General features: G+C 37.9%; 2 protein-coding genes across 2 annotated transcripts in view; both read left to right on the top strand.

Annotated features, from left to right (window-relative positions):
* btf3l4 (basic transcription factor 3-like 4) overlaps positions 1–20,541 on the top strand; it is a 61,526-nt gene that overhangs the window by 35,360 nt on the left and 5,625 nt on the right. The window lies entirely within an intron of this gene.
* On the top strand, positions 13,213–19,081 carry ptgfr (prostaglandin F receptor (FP)). The gene is made up of 3 exons (XM_074635573.1): positions 13,213–13,494; positions 14,410–15,227; positions 17,588–19,081. Exons 2-3 carry the CDS (start codon positions 14,430–14,432, stop codon positions 17,900–17,902), a joined length of 1,113 nt encoding a protein of 370 aa, XP_074491674.1. The 5' UTR covers positions 13,213–13,494; positions 14,410–14,429; the 3' UTR covers positions 17,903–19,081.

Raw genomic sequence — 20,541 nt, 5'->3', positions numbered from 1 at the left:
TTTCATTTGTACGCCACACAACAAAACTACGTAGTAGGGCTGTCATGATATCAGATTTTCACTACACAGGCCAAAAGAATTCACGATAACCATATTATCGCTATATCTATAATAAAAATAAAATAATAATGATGATGCTATCAGTCAGATAATTCACTTTAACTTTGTTTTGTTGTTTTGTATTGTCTTTTTTGGCAAATTAATTACACTCAAAATTAGAGTGTAGGGAGGTGGAGAGAGAGTCTTTAACTATGTAAGGATGGATTGCTGGATTATTTACATGATATTATCATATGTGTATTATTAATATGATATCAATATTGAATTTTTTTAATGTCGCGACACTCCTAGTCTGTAATAAGGTTTAGGCAGCAGAACCACTTAGTTAGGTTTAGGAAAAACATCATGGTTAGGCTTAAAATAATGACGTAAACTCAGTAAATTATGTACGGAAACAACGTAACATAACTACAGAAAAATAGTTACAAAAATATGTGACAAATGTCACAAACACAACTTAACAAAACAAAACACCGGTCTCCTGGTTGAAAGTCCTGTGTTTGTCCACCCACCTGCCCCCCTGCCCACCATAAACGGTTTCTTGCTTTTTTATTCTACGTCACTAGCTCTGATCGTAGCATATTTATTAAAATACATATAGAGACTACAAGGTCGTACAAATGACACGCCAAAAGCAAATAAGGCGTTTCTATTGCACGCTAAATGCCTGGCATTACTATACTCTCTTATTACTATATTCTCTGAGATTAAAGTCGTAAATTTACGAGAAAGAAATTGGAAATTCTCTGAGGTAAAAGTCGTATTCATATGGTATCATTCATACACGTTTTCGTTTGAACGGGCTGCTCACATAGAAAACATATTTCTAAAAATGTTGGACTATTCCTTCAAGCTTTAGTACCTCAATACAAAACTGTGTGAAATTTTAAACAACAAAATGTTACCATTCATCAAGTCCACATTTTCATTGATATCAAATAGTGGTTTTGCAGCATAAAAAGTACAATGTGCCTTAAATTAAAATGTTTAGATCATTATAACATTCAATGTATTGAGCAAAGTATATTTGAAATTTCTGGATGAAACACTTGCCAGATCACTGTTAATGATTTTCCAGCAGCAATTAAAGTAGCAGTAGGCAGTATATTTTTGGCATCATTGGGCAAAAGTCCCATAATAACCTTTCAGCATATTGTAATTTAAGTGTTCTGAGAGAAAATTAGACTTCTGCACCTCCTCATGGCTCTGTTTTCAGGCTTTAGAAAATCTAGCCCGTGATGGGAGACTTTGACCAAACACAGATCATTTCAGAGAGAGAACGTTCCTTTAGCTGTGTTCCGGTCATGTGACCGGAACTTGGCGTTCCTTCACCAGATTTCACAATGGCGCCGCGTCACAAACTTTCTCATTTTACAGCTAAACAGTGCACTACAAGGTGATTCTGAAAACATTTGAGGCGAGAAATAGGCATTAACGTAACATAATATTGATTCATATTTGACCAGCACGACTTTGCGAGGGATTGACAGCTGGCTGTCAGATCAGCTCTTACTGCTTGTTTTCCTCCGGTCTGGGAAATCTTGCAGATGCCGTTAGGAGCAACGGAGGACACAGAAGCAAATTATTTTTTTCAAGTTACCTGTTTCATGTACTACTGTCACGATATAGCGACCGTTTTATAAAAATAACTTTTTTGATCACATTTGCTTCAATCTCGCCTACTTCAGCTTTAATACAAGACAAAACGAATTCAGCATTTTACATTATGACAAAAACAATAAAAAGTGGTTCTGAACAGCACAATGTGATATTATAAGATATGATTTACTGGTGCAGTATTAATGCAACTCTCATCAAACTATCTTTGGCTTGCAGACAGTGAAGTTTTAATGCAGGTTTACAACAGTAAACAGTGTATTTTCTTTCAAGAATAAATCTCGACCTAAAGCCCAATTTTCTCAATTTCCATTACCAATGATCCAGTCTTTTGTTTATTACTCCTACACGTCCCTATGTGTGTGTTTGGTTGTGACTACCCCTGTAAAACTCACACTTTCATTTCCTCAGCAGCAGTTTTGATTGTGATACATATCACACACACACACATATGGTAACCTCCACATACCTGCTGTTGATAAGCACAGTGTGTGAAGCTGCCTGTTCATGATAGCAGCCTGTAAAGCATCATGGAGTTTTTTCAGCGAGCCTGCAAAATACCATCATGTTTAAGAGATAAGAATTCACGAATGAACTCTCTCTGATTTATACATTTCACCAAGTCATCTAAAACTTTTACAAAGTCTTTATATAGCCAGAATCCAGTAAAACAACTAGTTAAACTTTAAACCTTTTTTAAAAAATGAAATAAAGAACTGTGTGTTATGAGTCTGCACTGACACCTGGTGGCCTTGTGTGTCTTCACATCTTCTCTTCAGGCTCCTCAACCTACAGTAGAACCACTGATTTGATAAATTAGTCATGTAGATGTGTAACATAAGGTAGAGGTGCAGCAGTTTAATAATGTATAATAGTGTAATAAGTTCAAATGAAATCACATTAAAGAAGAGATTTCTGTCTTTTCTTTTGGCCTTGAGGGCTTCATAGTGTTGCTGCTTTCTTTATGTGTGTTCAGAAGGTGAATAAAGATGATGTTTTATCATTCATATGACCATTTTAAAATCACTTAACTACAGTGTCAACAGCAAGTAATGCTTGTTACAACCATTTAATTACATGCAATTAAACCCCACTGTTAGATGTAAATGACTACAGCTTAAATCATGTTTCTCTTTTTCACCAGGTTTACAATGTGAATTTTGTAAACTTTGTGTTTAGTTTCATGACACACGCACTTTATATTAATTTGCTTTGTGTTTAAAAATAAAAATATAAAACAATAAAGGTTAAATGAGCAGTTGTTTTCTAAGTTTTGATTTTCTTGTTGATTACACACACACAATGCAAGAAAATACAACAGTTATTTTGGATTCAAATTGGGATGAATAATTGAGTGATGTTGTCTCACTTGTTGTATCTTGTCCTATTGTTTGCATTGCTGTTGCACCACAGCTACAGTAGCATATATGTGTAATTTAGATTTTTACACATGCACATTTTTGTCCTGATGCTATAAACTTTATTTTGAGAAAAAATGTTCACCTTTATTTAACAGTTGATGGAGGAAGGACATGACATGTCAGGGGAGATTTCATTCGGCCCGAAGGTAATGATTGGACAGGCTACCTGCCTGTCTACCTACCAGCCTGCGCACACTCATTGCGCAGGCACCTGAGTCTTCCACAAGCTGCTAGTTTGACAGGTGTGAGAACTAACAATAGCCATGTTCGTTGTTTATGTTCATAATGATAATTGTGGGGGAGTGGAAGGAGGCCTGAAGCGACAGACTGTCAGTGTTGCTGACTTGGCGAGTTTCTCATAGATTTAGTGAGTTTTGGAGCTACTGCTGCTACTTTCATTGGAAAAGAGTTGGCAACACTGGGCTGGGTTTTGTTTTTTTCAGTTGAATCATTTAAAAAGAAACTCTAGTGTACTCTTGCTAGTTTCTCAAGAACACCGACCCTGCCTTTAAAAGCCTTAGCTGTAGGATTAAAAAATGTCTCCAAGTGGTAGTTTAAACAAGTCTTTCTACTGTATAACATCCCCTCAGAATAAAACAGAAAAGCAATGTGTTTTGACCATTTGCCAATTGTTTTATTTTCAGTGGAAGTAGCTTGGAGTGTTTACTGATGGAAGTAATAACACATCCCATTTGATTGCCTTATTTCCATTGCTATAAATGTCAACCCCTCAGTTCTTTAAGCAAATTCATTTCAGTTTATGGCCTCTGCCTTGGTGAAATCATTTTCAATATCAGCATACCTGCTCTCCTTTTGTCTTTTGCATAAATTTCCATTATGAAGAGCTCTGGAATGAGCTGGAAGCTAAACTTCACCATGATTGCTGTCATCTGAATTCATACTGCGTCATTTGAACCATTTTCGTCTGGCTTTAAATTATTATTATTATTATAGGGAGCAATAGAAAATGGCCTTGCCACCAAAATAAAACCTATTTGAATGTATTCATACCTGACACGCATTTTGTCTGACTTATTTTGTGTACACCTTAAAGACTTCTGCATAGGTCAATGTGAACTGTGTTGCATGTATAGTACACAACTTGAGATAATGTTACTTCTGTAATGTTTAAGGGCATATAGTAGCCTAGAAGTTGTGGAAAGCGAGTTAAAGAACTCACAGTCATAATGTAAAATATACTTAAATATGTGTGTAAATACCTCTTTGTCAGATCTATGAATCACAGATTATAGTCTATTCATGTTTTATGTGTCTGTAAAGCTAAAGGAATTGTACAATAAAATGTTATAGATCTTTTCACGTTGAACCCAGCAGATGGAGACACAATAACAAAGACTTTCTTCCTTTACTCTGGTGTCAAAGAGCTACTCGGTTCAGGTTTTTCTGCAGAACAAAAGGTTTGTAGTGCTCATTTAGGTAAGTGATCAGATGTGCCTCCACTCTCTTTAGTCCGGGGGTAACAGTGTGAGGTGTGATGTCCCTCACTAATAACAGCTGTACGCCTCTCGATGGAACAGCATGTTTGTTTTTCTCCGAGGGTCATTATGGGCTCTGTGAGCGCTGAACCTGACAGTCCTGTCAGCTTAATGTTCAAGCTCCTCACAGATATCGGAGTCATTCTGCGCAGAGCTCTGTTTCCACCTGATAATGTGGTTGTTACATCAAGTTTGCAGACTCAGTGCAAGCCCTATTAAAGGTAAACAAAGGAAAATGACACAAAGACTAGTACAATAACTATTGCAGGCCATTGTGAGTTGGGAAAAAAAAATCTTCGTTTGTCTTATTTGAACCTAAAGCTCCCACATGCCTCCCAGTCTTTCTTCTGGTGAGCTGAGACAAATACATGGATTGACATGACCTTCTGTACAAACATTCATGGTCCCCAGATAAGGAATCCTACCAACTTTGGTGAACCTCTGACTTTTCCTTTAACGCCACCACAAGGTTGACATTTGTGGTTTTCAGTTAAATGTCTCAACTATTGGATAGATTGACTTTCGATTGATATTCATGTTCCCAGAGGATGAATTGTTATAACTTTGGTGACCCTCAGGCTTCTCACCAGTATGATACTTTGGTTGATTTTGTTAGGTGAAATAGAGTACAACTTATGATGCATGACACATTTCAGAGAAATCTAACAATCAAAGTTGAGTGAAGTCAAAATCCAATACTTGCAAAACGAACGATATTCCCATCAGCCGGGGTGATCCCTGTGTTCCCAGGGTCATCATTGTAAAAGATTGGTATCTTTGCAGTTCAAATTGCAAAAGAACGAAGAGAGATGGATGTTTCAGTGATGGTAAAAATCCATTGAGCTGTGGAGATATAAATGTTTAAGGTCAAGAAAACTGTCTGTCTGCAAATTTGAGTGCGTAGTTTTCAATGAGGCTATCAGCTAGGTGGGTGATTTCTACATGCTGACATAGGGAAACATGCATTGAACATTTGACCTCAGGAAAAAATAACTGCTGAGCACATAAAACCCAGTGAAATGTCTTCATAATGTGTCACATTAAGAGGATATTGAGCTGGAGAACATAGAACCATGGGAACATAGATACGCTCCCCATCAACCTCAGAGGTACTTTGTGTTCTGTGCTATAATGTTTGCATGCTTACATGCTAAACTAAAGAGACCGTAAACATGGTACATTTTATACCTGCTAAATATCAGCATGTGAGTGTTGACATTGTGAGCATAGTTAGCATTTTGCTCAAAGCACCGCTGTGCATACTGTATGTACAGGCTCATAGAGCTGCGAGCATGAAGACTGTAGACTCTTAGTGTTGTTAACACAGACGTCTGGCTCATCTCAAATATAAACTGTATCAACAACAGGATAACAAGGTGATAATTGATGGGATAGCCCTGACTTGATGTTGAAGGTTTAGTTCCTTAACAAAGACCACGCCATTAGTACCCTACATTACAAAAGTAGTTTTATTTGGATTGGCTGGAGAATGTGGGGAAAGGTTGGTCATAAGAGCCAAGTTCGGTGGGAAGATTGGGTGATCGTGTTTGGTGGGATGTTGGGGGTCTAGGAGAAGTATGAAAAGGGGACAGTTTACAGAGGATGAACGGGAGCTAAAGGTTGATCATAAGGGTCGTACGGTGGGATGTTGGGGGTCGAGGAGAGGGTTGAAAAGGGGGTCGATCACATGGTGATGAATGAGGCTGAACGGGGTTGTGGTGTGGCTGGAGCGTCTGGAACCCGGGGGTCGAGACTCAGAGTGGGGGTCCGCCTCGATGAGCTTCGTGCTTCATCATCCCCCCCGGGTAAAAATCTAGGACGTTCTTGTTGTGAGGAGACAGCGCCAACTGCTGATCAACCATGCCACTCTGCTGAGAGAGATTGGGTTGGGAACAGGGTTTGCGGGGGAGTCGTGGGAACTGAGACACGCCTATATAGGTCCATGCACAGGTAATTGAGTTAGTGAGGCATGGGTGGTGGAATTAACGAGACACGGGTGATTGAATTAGCGAGGGAGAGAAGCTTTGTCTTGTTCCTGAATAACATCATCAGTTGAGAAACCAGATTACCAGCAGTTACACTTCTAGTAGACCAGAATCAACAAAATAGTTAGTTAGTTAGAAGATATACAATATCAGCAGTTATGAGAAGTACACTGATCCCTTTATTGAATCTCTAACCACAAATCCCTACCTGCTTCAATCACAGAAAAATTGATGTCACCACTAATCTGGGCTTTACAGCTCTGCTGCAGTCTCTACCCGAGCTTCATGCCTTCATATTGGTCTGGATCTCATAGGTTCAGTCTCTCCAGGATTATACATTAATTACACACACTAATAAAAACCCTTTAGTTTCATTGACGTCTGTTGTGATGACGTGCCAATTCGTCATCTGGGGGAAATCTGTGGTGACCTTTTAGGATCAAATTTGTGTCTGAACATAAGGGAAATGTGAGATATTAGCAAAGAGACGGCGGCACAATGACGCTAATCCAACCTGCGTTGCTGAGGATTTTCTCTTCCTCTGGACCGACTGACCGTTTGTCCCTTCTTGGCTTAATAAATACCTTTGACACATTTTGCGATCACCTCACATATGGCACCAACTCTGCTCCATCAACAATTTCCAAATGTTTGGTCAGGGTGAGAGACAGAAAGAACAACTGACGTGAGGTACAAGATGAGCGCGAGCAGAGGAGGACGAGTATAGTTGATACCTGTGAATCTTTGCACAGGGGTGTTTTTGTGATGAGACAGAGACGCCAAGGAGGAAGCGACGGAGCCGCCGGCAAAAAAGCCTGCATTATGGGTAATATTCCCATCTCGCTCAATCTACTCCCGGCTCCATCTGAACCCCACTGAGGCAGGCAGTCTATTACAACAGCCCCATTTGATGCAGCCAACAAAAGAATGTGATTGCTTGCTCATGCCTGTGCTTTCCTTGCATTGTGACCAAGCAATGCCTGTCATTACAGCAGCTGTATGACACCACCCTTGAAGGTGTAATGTCACCTGGGAGAAGATTTCATCAAGAGTCACCTTGTCGGATAATTAGTGATCATTTGTGGGTGCATGAGAAAGCTCAGAAGCAGGTTTCAGCCACTCACTTACAGACTTAAAATAAATCAAGTCATCGTTAATGAATAAGAAAAGCGTTTTTCCTTCCTGGACTCTTTTAGTAGATGTCTAAAATTTATGAAAAGATACATTTTTTACATGGAAGTAGTGAAGCTGCTGTTAAAGGAGACCTCATACAGTTTATACTGTATTTCTTATATTCAGCATGCCACAAATAAAGAAATTAGTATTCAAAATGACAATCAATCAAGTTGTGGAAGTACATCTGTATACGTATACATGTTCTTTTTCTGTCAACATGAACTAATAAACTAATAAACAGTTGTTCACAAAAAATGTGCAGCTTTTCATAAAAAATGGCATTAAATCACAAGTATTCATGTTGGTGTTGAGGTCATCCAGACCTTCAAATACTTGTGTTCGATAACTAAGATTTAATGAAAATACAGCAGCATCTCCACTGCCTCCATGTAAACTTAATCCCTTTGGAGTATATGGGCGATTGTTGACATTAACAACAATTTTTATTTTATTTAATTTGCTGGTTTACATCACTTCATCACAAGGTGACATTAACTTCAGCTCTAAAATTATTTGCAAAACACAGAGATGTGTCCGTCCAGTCATTACATCCGGGCCGAAAGAAGTGATTGGACGGGTTTATTACAGTCCTGGCGACAGCCACAGTTAACGGATATTTCACTCTTTGTTTTTGTCAGAGTGTTTGATTTATTAATCCCCTGCCTTTAATTCAAATCATCCACTGAGGGACAAAGAAATAGAACAGAATTTTTAGAAATTAATTTGTTTGAAATTTTCAAGTTTTTCTTTGTTTTGATTTTCTGTTAATACATGAAATAATGCAGTGAGAGATCATCCAAAATAATGGGATATCAGGCTGTTTTAATTGAACACATGCTCATATCTATGCCTACTTTTACTTGATGAAAAATAATGGCATTTTGATTACACTACAAAAAGGAAAGTACAAGAATGTAAAAGGCTAAATCCCAATTTGAGTAATGGTTCAAAGAATATATTTTGGCAGAAAATGGTTAAAGTATTTAGTAACTATAGAAGCAGTAGAGGTTGATTAGTAAGCTCATTAGCAAAAATAAGCAACATAATACATCAAATTCTTACATATTTCCAAACACTGCATTATTTCTTTGTACCAATATTCACACATTTATGAAACACATAGAGGAATAAGAATATACAATTTTTCCCTTCTTGTCACATATTCTCATCTGCAGTCTGACTGTTAGATCGACACTCATCCTCACTCTTCTTTCCACTTAGCTGTAATTGCTGAAAGGAAAGAGCAACGGAGAGTGAAGGGGACATTTAACACAACTTCTGTCGAGCAAAGAGAGGAAATAAAGTTTTTAAGAGTGGAAATAAATCAGTGGTTCTTCAAGACTTCAGACATGATGACACATTAAAGTCCTTCAGGGCGCTGCAATAATTGGGATGTTTGATATTAATACTCCAGGGCAATGATGGGTGGAAATCACACTAATACAAAGCAGCACTGAGGTGGAAATAATTTAGAAAAGAGGAAACAAATGACTGTGACAGCAACATAATTAAACACTTTCAAAGGTTGATTAATCTCAGTTCAAATGAGTTTCATAATGATAATTATTGCTAGGATACGTCTAAATTTGGTTTAAAGTTGTTGATGAAGAGATATTTGCTTTTAGCCGACCCAGAGGTTGTCTGACTCAGTTGCCTGGCACCGTGGCGAATACTCAGGAACTGTTTTGTTAAGATTTTCCAGGCGCTGAGCTGACGTCATGGAAACGATATCAATCAATGTGCTGACCCCGGAGTCTGGAGGCGCGATAAACTTTAGTGGGTCTGCCACTGCACTCGCTTGGGAAACTTAAGGAAATAATGATGCTCTGAAATGCATGAAGGCGACTCGGCTTCCTCGTCAAAAGTAATCACACAATCATCACCTGAAAAGCTCAAACTTCCTCTCTGCTCAGACAAATGATCACTCTGACGCATCCTGTCTGCTTCTCTCCAAGTGCTGTAACTACGTGCTTAAACAACTACTGCAAACAGATGGTTATGTTTTGTAAGAAACTCCAGAATTAAATTGAGTTTGGGGACAAATGAAAACTCATATAGAGTGGGCAATGTGAGCAGCCAATACAAAATAAAACTAAATACTCTCCCACACACCGAGCCAGAGGAAGATGCAGCACGGAAGGAAGACTGAAGGAAAGAGGTGAGAAGGCAGAATATAATATAATATATTTAGAGTACTGTTAGAGATGATGGATGTTAATGTTGACCTTTCTGGAGGTGTCACAGGCCCAGTGGTGTGAAGGAAGAAGAGTCATCGAGGCTCTCAAAGACGTACAAGTTTGGAGGATTTGGGACTTTTCAGCAATCTGCATATTTGTTACTGTTTTTGGGGAAAACCATGTATTTTTAGCTTTGTGACATCATGTGCTTTTTCACATGATCCAATGGGTTGTTAAATGGTTTATTTAACCTAAAGGGGAACTCGGTTTTACCAAGCCCCCAGGAAGACTTTCCCATAGACTTACATTGGTGTTACGTCCACTAGGTGGAACAATAACTGAACAACAACCAAAGATTAGACAGAGTCAAAGCGAAGTGCAAAATGAAAGGTGTTTATTAAAGAAGACTAAAGGTTGTCAAATGTGGTGGAGGTAGGGACAAAATGGTTGAGAAGTCTGTAAATCAGCAGATCATAAGAACTTCCTAAAATGACAGAAACCATCTTTGGAAAAAAAATTATTTGACGTGTACTTTGACTTTTTTGTTTGGCTCATGTCCCATCTGCTAACATGGAGGGGGCGGGACTTATGACCTATACTGCAGCCAGCCACCAGGGGGCGAACCAGATGTTTTGGCTTCACTTTGGGGGGGCTGTCATGTCGTCCATCTTTATATCACATCAAAGTCTGTTTACAGGTCTTGGGGAGATGCCATTTCGTGACTCCAGAGGGAGCTCTGTGAAATCTGATAAATTGCCTCAAATGATGTCACTCAAGTCAGCGTGTGTGAGTGTGAGGTTGGAGAGAAGTGAGTTTACCAGATCTCTGTAGCCCGCTCCTCATCTCTGCTTGAGTTTAGAGGCCCGAGGTTACATTAGCTGCTACTAGCATAACACACCTGAATCTCCAACCAAATCGTCAGGGGTCAGGTTGCATTGTGGGTAATGTAGGCGCCAGGTTTTGACAAGGAAGAAGATGCGTGGAATAAAACAGATGATATCTCTGATTCTGCTGCATCGATTTTGATAATTTTTAGATTTTGTTGTCCCTTGTGAGTCCGACAATGTTACAGGAACGCAGTGCTAAATCTGACTACTCTTTTAAGAAGATGTTCTGTTGTTATGTATACTAATTATTGTCAGAGATCTCTAAGTCATTGCTGTATTTTCTCTGCTCAGATGGAGTGTCCACTCATGACTCTATTCAAGGGTTATATTTTAAGTCCATTCGGTACGTGTGTCAGAATTACGTGCACTCCTCTCAAACACGTCATAAACTGCTCTTACGGAAGTCGATAATTTGCTCTCTGCTGGTCAGACTCCGTGAAGAACTCTCTGTGCTGAGTTTATTTTAGGGGATCTTTTGTTAGGCCATTGACCCCTTTTCACTTTTTGGAGCACTTTGCTTTCCTCATATGTGACTTTTATCGTATTTTGTGAAGTCGCTTCTTGTCAGTTTGAGTCCACGTCTACCCAGCTCTCCCTGGAAAACGAGATTGCTGATTTCATGGTGGCAGTGAGATTAAAAAGCCTTAATAGTTTAAAATGACATGAATTGATAAATTAAACTAAAACAGTAAGAGGAAATACTGCATGTAGTGTTAATTATTATACACAATATGACATTTCTAACTGAAGACAGACACGGCTGTAATAATTCAGTATTTCTGTAAGACTGTAGCACCTACTGATCTACAAAAAGCAACCTCCACATCACAGTTTCCATTGGGAGCTCTTTCTTCATCACTCAGAATTCAAAGGAACAGAGTTGATGATGAGGGAGTGCACAAAACCCCCCAAAAAACAAACAGCATCTATTATTAAAGCGAAGCATGTCTGTCCCCATCTACAATGGTTGGATCTAATGGCTGCTGTACAGTATGATATAAAAAAGAAGAAAGGTGTGACTCAAAGGCTGAATAAAAGGATATTACTTGGAACTGAAGCCCAGCACTCTGTCCAATCCAGTCCAGTACAAGACATGTTGTCCTCTCACTGGTTCAGTCTGTTACATCCTCAGAACTGGAAAACCTATTTATTTGTTCTGGTAATATTTTGACATCAAAAGTTTTGCATTGGATAATGAATGTTGGAAAATTGGCATATTCTTCCCCACTGATTCTCTATTTTAAAAGATTGCTGCAAAATGAAATATCCAGGAGGAGATAGAACAAATGATTGATATGAAATTTTAAAAACGAAAAGAAAAAAGGCATCTTACAGTAGAGTAGTGATAACACTTGGTACTTTTCTTTTTTACATGATTCATTGTGAGATTTGCTGTTCTTTTTGGACAAAATAACAAACTTGTAATCTTTTGTTCAGCATATAAAGCACAGCATATAATACTGCAGTACCCAGCAGGTGAGTTCATGCTGTCTGTACTTTTATCAGGACATCATGGGAAGTTATTGACAACCTGTTTCTGCCATGCAGACACAAGCAGCAGCAGCATGATCCAACAACCTGCAGACAGTGGAGTTTCATTTGGACATACACTGTAAAAAAAGAGAAAAATAACGAAAATGTCTGTTAAAAAACGGAAAAACACTGTCTGTTAATTAACATAAATAAACTGTAAAAAAACAAAACAGTAATTATCTTTATATAATTAGCCTTTATTACTGTAATTTTACAAGAAATATTTTACTTTAGAATAGTCATACACCGTAAATCTAAGATCATTTACATATAAATCACAAATGAAACATGTAATTGTATGTGGCAAAAGCCCAAATTTACATTAACTCAGAAGTTTTGCAAAAAAATCTGTATTTTTACAAGAAATATTTTTAGAATTCCATGAAATCCTTTTCTTCTAACATAAATGAATTGTTAAAATAGAGTCATAAACCTCTAAAAAACAGACTTTAAAAATGATCAAGAAAAGCTTAAATACATATAGTTACGATTGTGATTACAAAAAATACTGTAAATCTAAGACCATTTACATATAACTTAAAAATGAAACATGTAATTTAAAAAAAAAATTCTGTCATTTTGAAATACAGACAAAAAATTTAAAATTTCTTGAAAAAAACTGTAGAAAAAATGTTTTTTTTTTTACAGTGTACTGTATGTGAAATTATAGAGAGCCTATTATGTAATACAAAAAGTACAGAATGTGTTGCTCTCAAGAAAATAGAGACTTTTGGATGAATTCCATTCAAACACAGTCATGCGTAATTAGGATTAATGACGTGCGTATTTTGGCACACATAACATGTTATCAGTTATTTTCGTTGTCATGCCTTTCCACTGTCGACACTAAACAAACGAGCTGTTTTTTTCTGCAGAATGCAACACGTGTGTTTTTGAAGTGACACCAGCACACTGAAGCTCGTCCTGCCTTCACTGACTGACTATTGGCACCAGCAGAGAGCAGAGGGAACAAGTTGCTCAGATCTCCACCTCGACTGGTTTATTGAGGAGAACCCTTCAATGGCATTTACTGCCGGACTGATTACACATCGTTTTTCTTTATTGGCTACCTTAAAAGACACAGAGAGTGGAGAGACTGTCGACTTATGGCGAGTTTTTTATGAGAGAAGATCAAACCTGAGGTAAGGAAGTGAGCTCGATTTGTATTGGCTTATGTGACATTTTTCATATTGAGATGAAAGTATCACCTATAGTCAGTCATAGTAAGTTAGTAAGATATTATAAACATGTTATTATAAAGCTGAAAATCTGTTACAAATCAAAGAAACTATGGTTGAAGTGATCTCTCATCAAACTAAAAGACATTTTTTTGGTTTTAAGTTCAATTCCCAAAATGTTGGTACAAATTAATTATGCATCTCATTTACCATTTATCCTCTCCTTCAGATTACATGTCCACTATATGGAGGACAGAACCTGCCAAAATTAAAAAATCAATCAATCAATAAATACTTGATAAATAAATAAACATTCATTCATTCAAATATTTATTCATTAAATGTAGCAAAAATAATAAAACAAAATAAATGTAGCCATTAATTGATGAGAATTGATTGAAGAAGAATTGATAAAATATGACATAAATTGATATTTCTGTTTTAATATGCTTCTTTATTTATTTATTGTTGTATTAATTCCCTTATTTATTTACTCTTCTGTTTAAGTTTCCCTTTTATTTATTTATGTATTTATTTATTTTTAATATTTTTTTAAATAAATATAAATTAAATAAAAATAAATGCAAGAATAAATTAATACATTTAAAATTAATGAAAATAAATATTTTAAAAAAGGGGAAATTAATCAATTATTAAAAAAAAGTAATAAAATAAAAGTAAAATAAAATAAAATAAAGAAATAATGGAACTAATACAAAGATAAATAAATAAAGAAGCAAATTAAAACAGAAATATCTATTTATGTCACATTCTATAAATTAATGGCTACATTTATTTTTAATATTATTTTTGCTACATTTAATCAAATTTTTTTCACATTTATTTAGTCATTTATTTATTTATTTTTTATTTTGGCAGGTTTAGTCCTCCATACCACCATGTCAGCCAATGGGAGCTCAGAAACAAATTGCAGCAGGTCAGAGGTCAGACCCAGCACCAACACCTGCAGCCAGAAGGAACTGTCTATCACCGCCTCCGCTGTCTCCATGACTGTTGGCATCTTCTCCAACAGCCTGGCGCTCTTCATCCTCATCAAATCCTACAACCGCATCCGGATCAAGTCCAAGGCGTCTTTCCTGCTGTTTGCCGGCAGCCTGGTGGTCACAGACCTGCTGGGTCACCTCGTCAACGGCTCTCTGGTGCTCTTCGTCTACAGCTTCCACAACAATTGGGAGACATTTGACCCTCACCGCATCGTGTGCAGTGTCTTCGGGGCGTGCATGGTGTTCTTCGGCCTGAGCCCCTTGTTCCTTGGGAGTGCCATGGCGGTGGAGCGCTGCATTGGAGTCACCAGGCCTATCTTCCACTCCACGGCGTTAGCTTCCCAACACATGAAGAAACTGCTGGGACTCACCTGGCTGCTTGCTGCCCTGGTGGCTGTGCTGCCTGTGTTGCTGTGGAGGCCCTACAGGATCCAGAGCTCCAGGAGCTGGTGCTTCTTCCACATGGAGGAGCCCAAAGACTGGCTGGATATGCTCCTCCCTCTGCTCTTCTCTATGCTGGGGCTGCTGGCCCTGCTGCTCTCCATTACGTGCAACACACTGACAAGCTGCACTCTGCTGCGGGCCAGACTGCGCCGCAAGCATCACTGTAGAGGAACGTCCTACCACATAGAGATGATCTGCCAGCTGCTGGCTATCATGTTGGTGTCCTGCGTGTGCTGGGGCCCCTTACTGGTAAGAATGGGAAGGTCTCACATTCCCTAGTGTCATGAAAATGAGTTTGAAATCTTTATTAAAGAAACAGTGTGTAACATTTCGGGGCTCTATTGGCAGAAATGGAATATAATATTTATAACTATGTTTTCATTAGTGTATAATCACCTGAAAATAAGAATTGTTGTGTTTTTGTTAGCTTAGACTGTGCCCTTCATTTCTACACAGAGTCCGCCATGTTGCTCTGCCATGTTTCTACAGTAGCCCAGAACAGACAAACCATACAATGACTCTAGAGAGAGTCTTTCGCGTTTTTATGTTACCTGAAGGCCGCTGTAGTTCACCGAGACGTATTCTAATGCAACGGTTCGTATGATATCTTATGAATTACGTCTTCACAGGAAACAACTTCCTTAGGTTAAGGCAATGAAACTACTTATTTAGGTTTAGGAAAAGATTGTGGTTTGGCTTAAAATAACTCCAGAAGTGGTGTTACTTAAGTATGTAACTTACATTACAAATATATCAACGTTGACTTCTGGTTTCAACATGAATGCCAGTCTGGGTGAAAGTCTAGTATTTTTTGACCCACCCATCCACCCCGACTTCCACCCTACATGGCCTTCGCCGCTCTTTATATTTCCTGGTTCATGATTATGTGAATTACACACAAATTACAGTGCATTACTTTTCGTACGAACAGTGTATGAGACCAGCCTGTACTGAGGTAACATTAGCAGCAGAGTGCAAACCGTGGTACCGCCAGCTGCCGTCTGACTTCCGTTGCTCCTAAAGTAGAGTTATTGTGGCCTATGAGCGTGGGGAACGGCGTTACCACTGTTTTGCACTTGGCGGTTCACGTTACCGCAGTCTTGTAAAGGGAGGAGTGAGCGGAGGGGTACTCAGTTGGTTACAATCTGCCACCACACCACTAGATGTCACCAAATCCTACACACCGTACCTTTAATCCAGCCTATTATAATAATTGATCTCAATTTCTTATCCATCTGTTATTACATTTACCATACCATAATTTCTCTGATCTTTAAACCACATCTCCTACGTGTCAGTGTGTCTGTCATGGGGTTTTGAACATTGGTTAAGTACAAAGTGATTTTCAGAGGCAGAGAAATTGGTTTTTGAAATGAGACAGAAACCTGGCAGGTTTTATTATCTAAGATGTGTGATAAAAGACGACTCAAGAGAAGCTTGTTTTAATGTTTTCGTACTACGCCGCTGCTTTTCATTTTCAATCTGTCCATCCCTGTCATTATTCGCCGCTGAAGCTCTCATCCATTCATTTATGACTCAAATTGCTCCAATAGTTTACCTCATGACCTTTCCTCTAAACTCCTAAAACACTGCAGTCTGTCCAGATCTCTGGAGCACACCTACACACCTTCAAAATATCTACTAGTCATGCATTTCAAACTCCCTCTCCAGCGTGCTCTCTCTAACATGTTCCAGTCATCCCTTTTACTGCTGCTGGAAAAGTGCACTGTGGTCTACACCATCAGCTCAGTACATGCCTCACTCTTCATCCACAACAATTATAGAGCAAAACACTGATCATATTTATCACATATTTTACAAATTCTGCAAATATGACCAAAGAAATGCGCTGAAATTTCCTTTTTTTTTTTTAAAAAACATGTTATTCTTAGTATCAATGGATCATAACAAATAGGCAAATGCTCGTGTATTGAATCACTGTGCATTTTTGTGGAAGATAATGAAAGTTTCATTCATGAGAAGACACTTAGTGATAGACACCACCAGTCTTCAAAACACACTCTTTTTTTTTGTAACACTGAATCTAAATTATTATTCCTGGAAAGCAGTTGCATATCTTACAAAAACACAGAGTAATTCCAGGGGATGCTTTCAATCAATCAAACTTTATTTGTGTAGCACCTTTCATGCAGGTTAGTGCATTTCAAAGTGCTTCACAGATGACTGACAAGCCCAAAATAAGACAGAACAAGTGTGGAGCGTGAAAACAACAGAAAAGACAAAAACAATTCAACAATTTGATCATTTAAGACCAATGCACGCAAGACAATAAAATGATAAAAATGTAATAATATAGAATAAAAAGCTATAACAACAGTAATAGTAGTAAAACAGTGTGAAGTAAAAACTAAACTTAATAAAATACAATAAAATTATACAAATGAAATACAATAAAATAAGTAATTGATAAAATATTATGTGATTTTACAACTTAAATACTATAATATAAGTGAATAAAATAATAAAAGACATACGTTAAATGATGCAGTTCATTGCTTATTTGTCTGTTTAGCCTATATGTCTTAGTTATTTTGCAGATATTAAAGTGTTTCTGTCCTTTTTCCATTATTCTATGACTGCTCTACCAGATCCGTATCATCATTCTGAGCATCAGAGTCAACGACGAGCCTGCGTCGCTCAGCCTCCTGATGGTGGTGCGAATGGCCACATGGAACCAGATCCTGGACCCCTGGGTCTACATCCTGCTGAGGAAGGCTGTTCTGAGGAAACTGTTCATGTTGTTGCCCAGCTGCTGGGGCCCAAAGTTTCTCAACCTTCACCGCTGGCAGCGCATTGTGCTCCGCAGCTCCATGGAGACCAGCAACTCGGGCACTGGCCCGACTGACTGCCGCTTCCTCGGTAGATTACCTCTGCCAGACACTGCCATCAAATCCATCACCTGAACCAGTCTGACCTGAGAACACCTGCGAGACAAACAGGAAGAAGCTATGAAGATGTGCAGAACTTTGTTTGGAATACAGACAATCAACATTATTGTATATAAATCATAAAGTTAGTTTTCATGTTCTCTTTGGAGTTGTAAAAATGGTGAACTGGCAGTATTCTGTTCTGTTGTGTAATATAGGATTTAACTTTTTGTTCCCAACTTTCAGCTCTGTTTAACGCATCAGCAGCTCTGAAAAAATCTGTCTGAAATGATCACAGTGCTCACAGTCAGGTTGGTTCAGTCATTCCTTTATTGCACTTTTTTTTCTATTGGAAAAGTGACCGTCTTAATGCTGCTGAGATTTTCATTTGGCAGCTCCAGCCTGTACCCTTAACCTCGTCTAAAGATTTTTACTGAATGTGTTTGATTCTTTTTGTCTTATATTGTTATTGCAGTTTTTGGCAGTAGCCACACATGAAGGGTAAGGTTAGGGTTGGGCAATATATCGATATCGTGATATGAGACTAGATATTATCTTAGATTTTGGATTGCAATATGACAAACGTGTCTTTCCCTGGTTTTAAAGGCTGCATTACACTAAAATAAATGTTTTTTTCTGAACTCACCAGACTGCTCTAGCTGTTCTATTATATCCTCATTACTGATGATTATTTATCAAAAATCTCTTTGTGTAAATATTTTGTGAAAGCACCAATAGTCAACCCCTATAATATCGTCTCAATATCGATATAGAGGTATTTTTTAAAATATATTGTGATATATTGAGATTTTCTCCTTATCGCCCAGCTCTAGGTAAGGGGATATGGATTCATGATACAATCTAATCAATCAGCTACAGGTTACATGTCAGATCCAAACATTTATCTGGATTATAATGTGAATTTATGTTTAATGTAGAAAAAAAATGTCTGCAGCAGAATGTGCAAAATGATGTAAAATAATTGAATTTATCACCAGTTTTGAACCACTCAACAGAAATATTTAAGCCTAAATGACAAACACTGATTGTAAAGAAGATTTCATATCCTGTCATGTATTATCTACCTCAGTTTATGTTGCTTGAATATCTATGCCTTGGTTTATATTATTACCTATCTTTTTGCTAAGTCCCGCCTACGGTGCATTTCTATTGGCTGAGTAGCCTGTCAATCAATCCTCCGTAGCAGAGGTAAATCGTCTCCTTGTTTCTGTTGCTCCAGAGAGTTGCGTGTCAAGTGAGCTGTTACAGTAGTTGAGCTGCGTAATTAGTACTTTACAGTTTGGACATTTTAGACAGTGAGAGCCTGTGTGCGTCCATTGAGAAGTAAGTTTCCTTTCTCTGTCTGAGTATATGTCTTAAGTTGCTACATAAGGGATGCATAATTGTCAGCCATGCTCGTTAGCAGAGTTATCTCTGTATCGACGGTGTTTATGTTTCATGCAATGTGTAGCGGTGCTGTACGTACTGTTATGGAGTGAAATGGTGATGTTTAGAAGCCTAATATAGCCATGTGTTCATAAGAGATAGTGCATATTATTGAATGTTATTTTATTAGCTATAAAGTTGTTTATCATGTTAATTGATAGCACGGTGTAAGAGTATTAAGGATAACAGTTTATTATTATATATATGTTAGTTATATGGTGAAATTATATACATAATTCTGTATTCTGTGGAGTAATGCTGCAGTGTTGTGTGTAATGCTTCACATATATAATTGATATTCATTTAAGTCTTTATTTCTTTGGTTACAGAACCACACACACACACACCCAAAAGGACACTATACTTCCTGTCTGAAGTGTATATGTGCACAGTGCGTGAAGTTTATAATAAAGTCCACTGAAGACAAATCCATCTCAAGAGCATTTTTACTGATGTCCCACGGTGATTACCCTATCCTCCCAGCAAAGTAATAGTCAAGAGCAGATCGCCTTGTCCGATTTAACACTGATGGATTAATTGTAGCATCTATCCCATCAGACAGAGCAGGGTCCTAGTCTGGGTTATTATTGCAGTCGGTCAGCGGTTCGCTTGTGGTGATATGTACATTATTGTAAATGTAATGTTCTGCACAAGTGCTTTTGTGGCATCATCTCTCTCTCATGATATTGTTTTCTTTGGGCTGAACTGTGTAATAAAGGTGAAAATGGAAAAACAAAGAATTGAATACGGTTGAAAATGTTTTGTTATGATGGGTGATGGCCAGGGTAATGTCTGTTTTCTCCACCAAAAACAACTTTTGAGGTGAAAGCCTGCCTGTCTCTGTCTCTGTGGAGGCTGGAGTTTGGCACCGGGATGATTATAGACACTTTCAGAGTTCAATTATAATTATTAAATGCCTATCAAAGATATCAATTAATTATAATTAATCAATCATGATAAGGCAATATGAACTGATTAATCAATTTACAAACTGTTACAGTATGTGTTGGTAGAACTCTTGCTAATCACAGTTCCTACCGCTGCTCTGTTGGTTTAATTTGATTAATACATTTTGATTATAAATTGAGAGCTGACCTTCAATTACTGTGAAGGGATCGCACAGTGTAAACTGGGAATAATACAGTAAAGCAGAGAAAAAATTCTATTGTGAGGTGGAATATAATAGGCAGACATAAATGGAAAACAAATATTAATTTTAGGATTCCACA

Source organism: Sebastes fasciatus, chromosome 5 (genome assembly GCF_043250625.1).
Source record: "Sebastes fasciatus isolate fSebFas1 chromosome 5, fSebFas1.pri, whole genome shotgun sequence".
Lineage (NCBI taxonomy): Eukaryota > Metazoa > Chordata > Actinopteri > Perciformes > Sebastidae > Sebastes > Sebastes fasciatus.
Note: the sequence above shows the minus strand (reverse complement) of the source record. Positions and strands in the feature narration are given on the sequence as shown.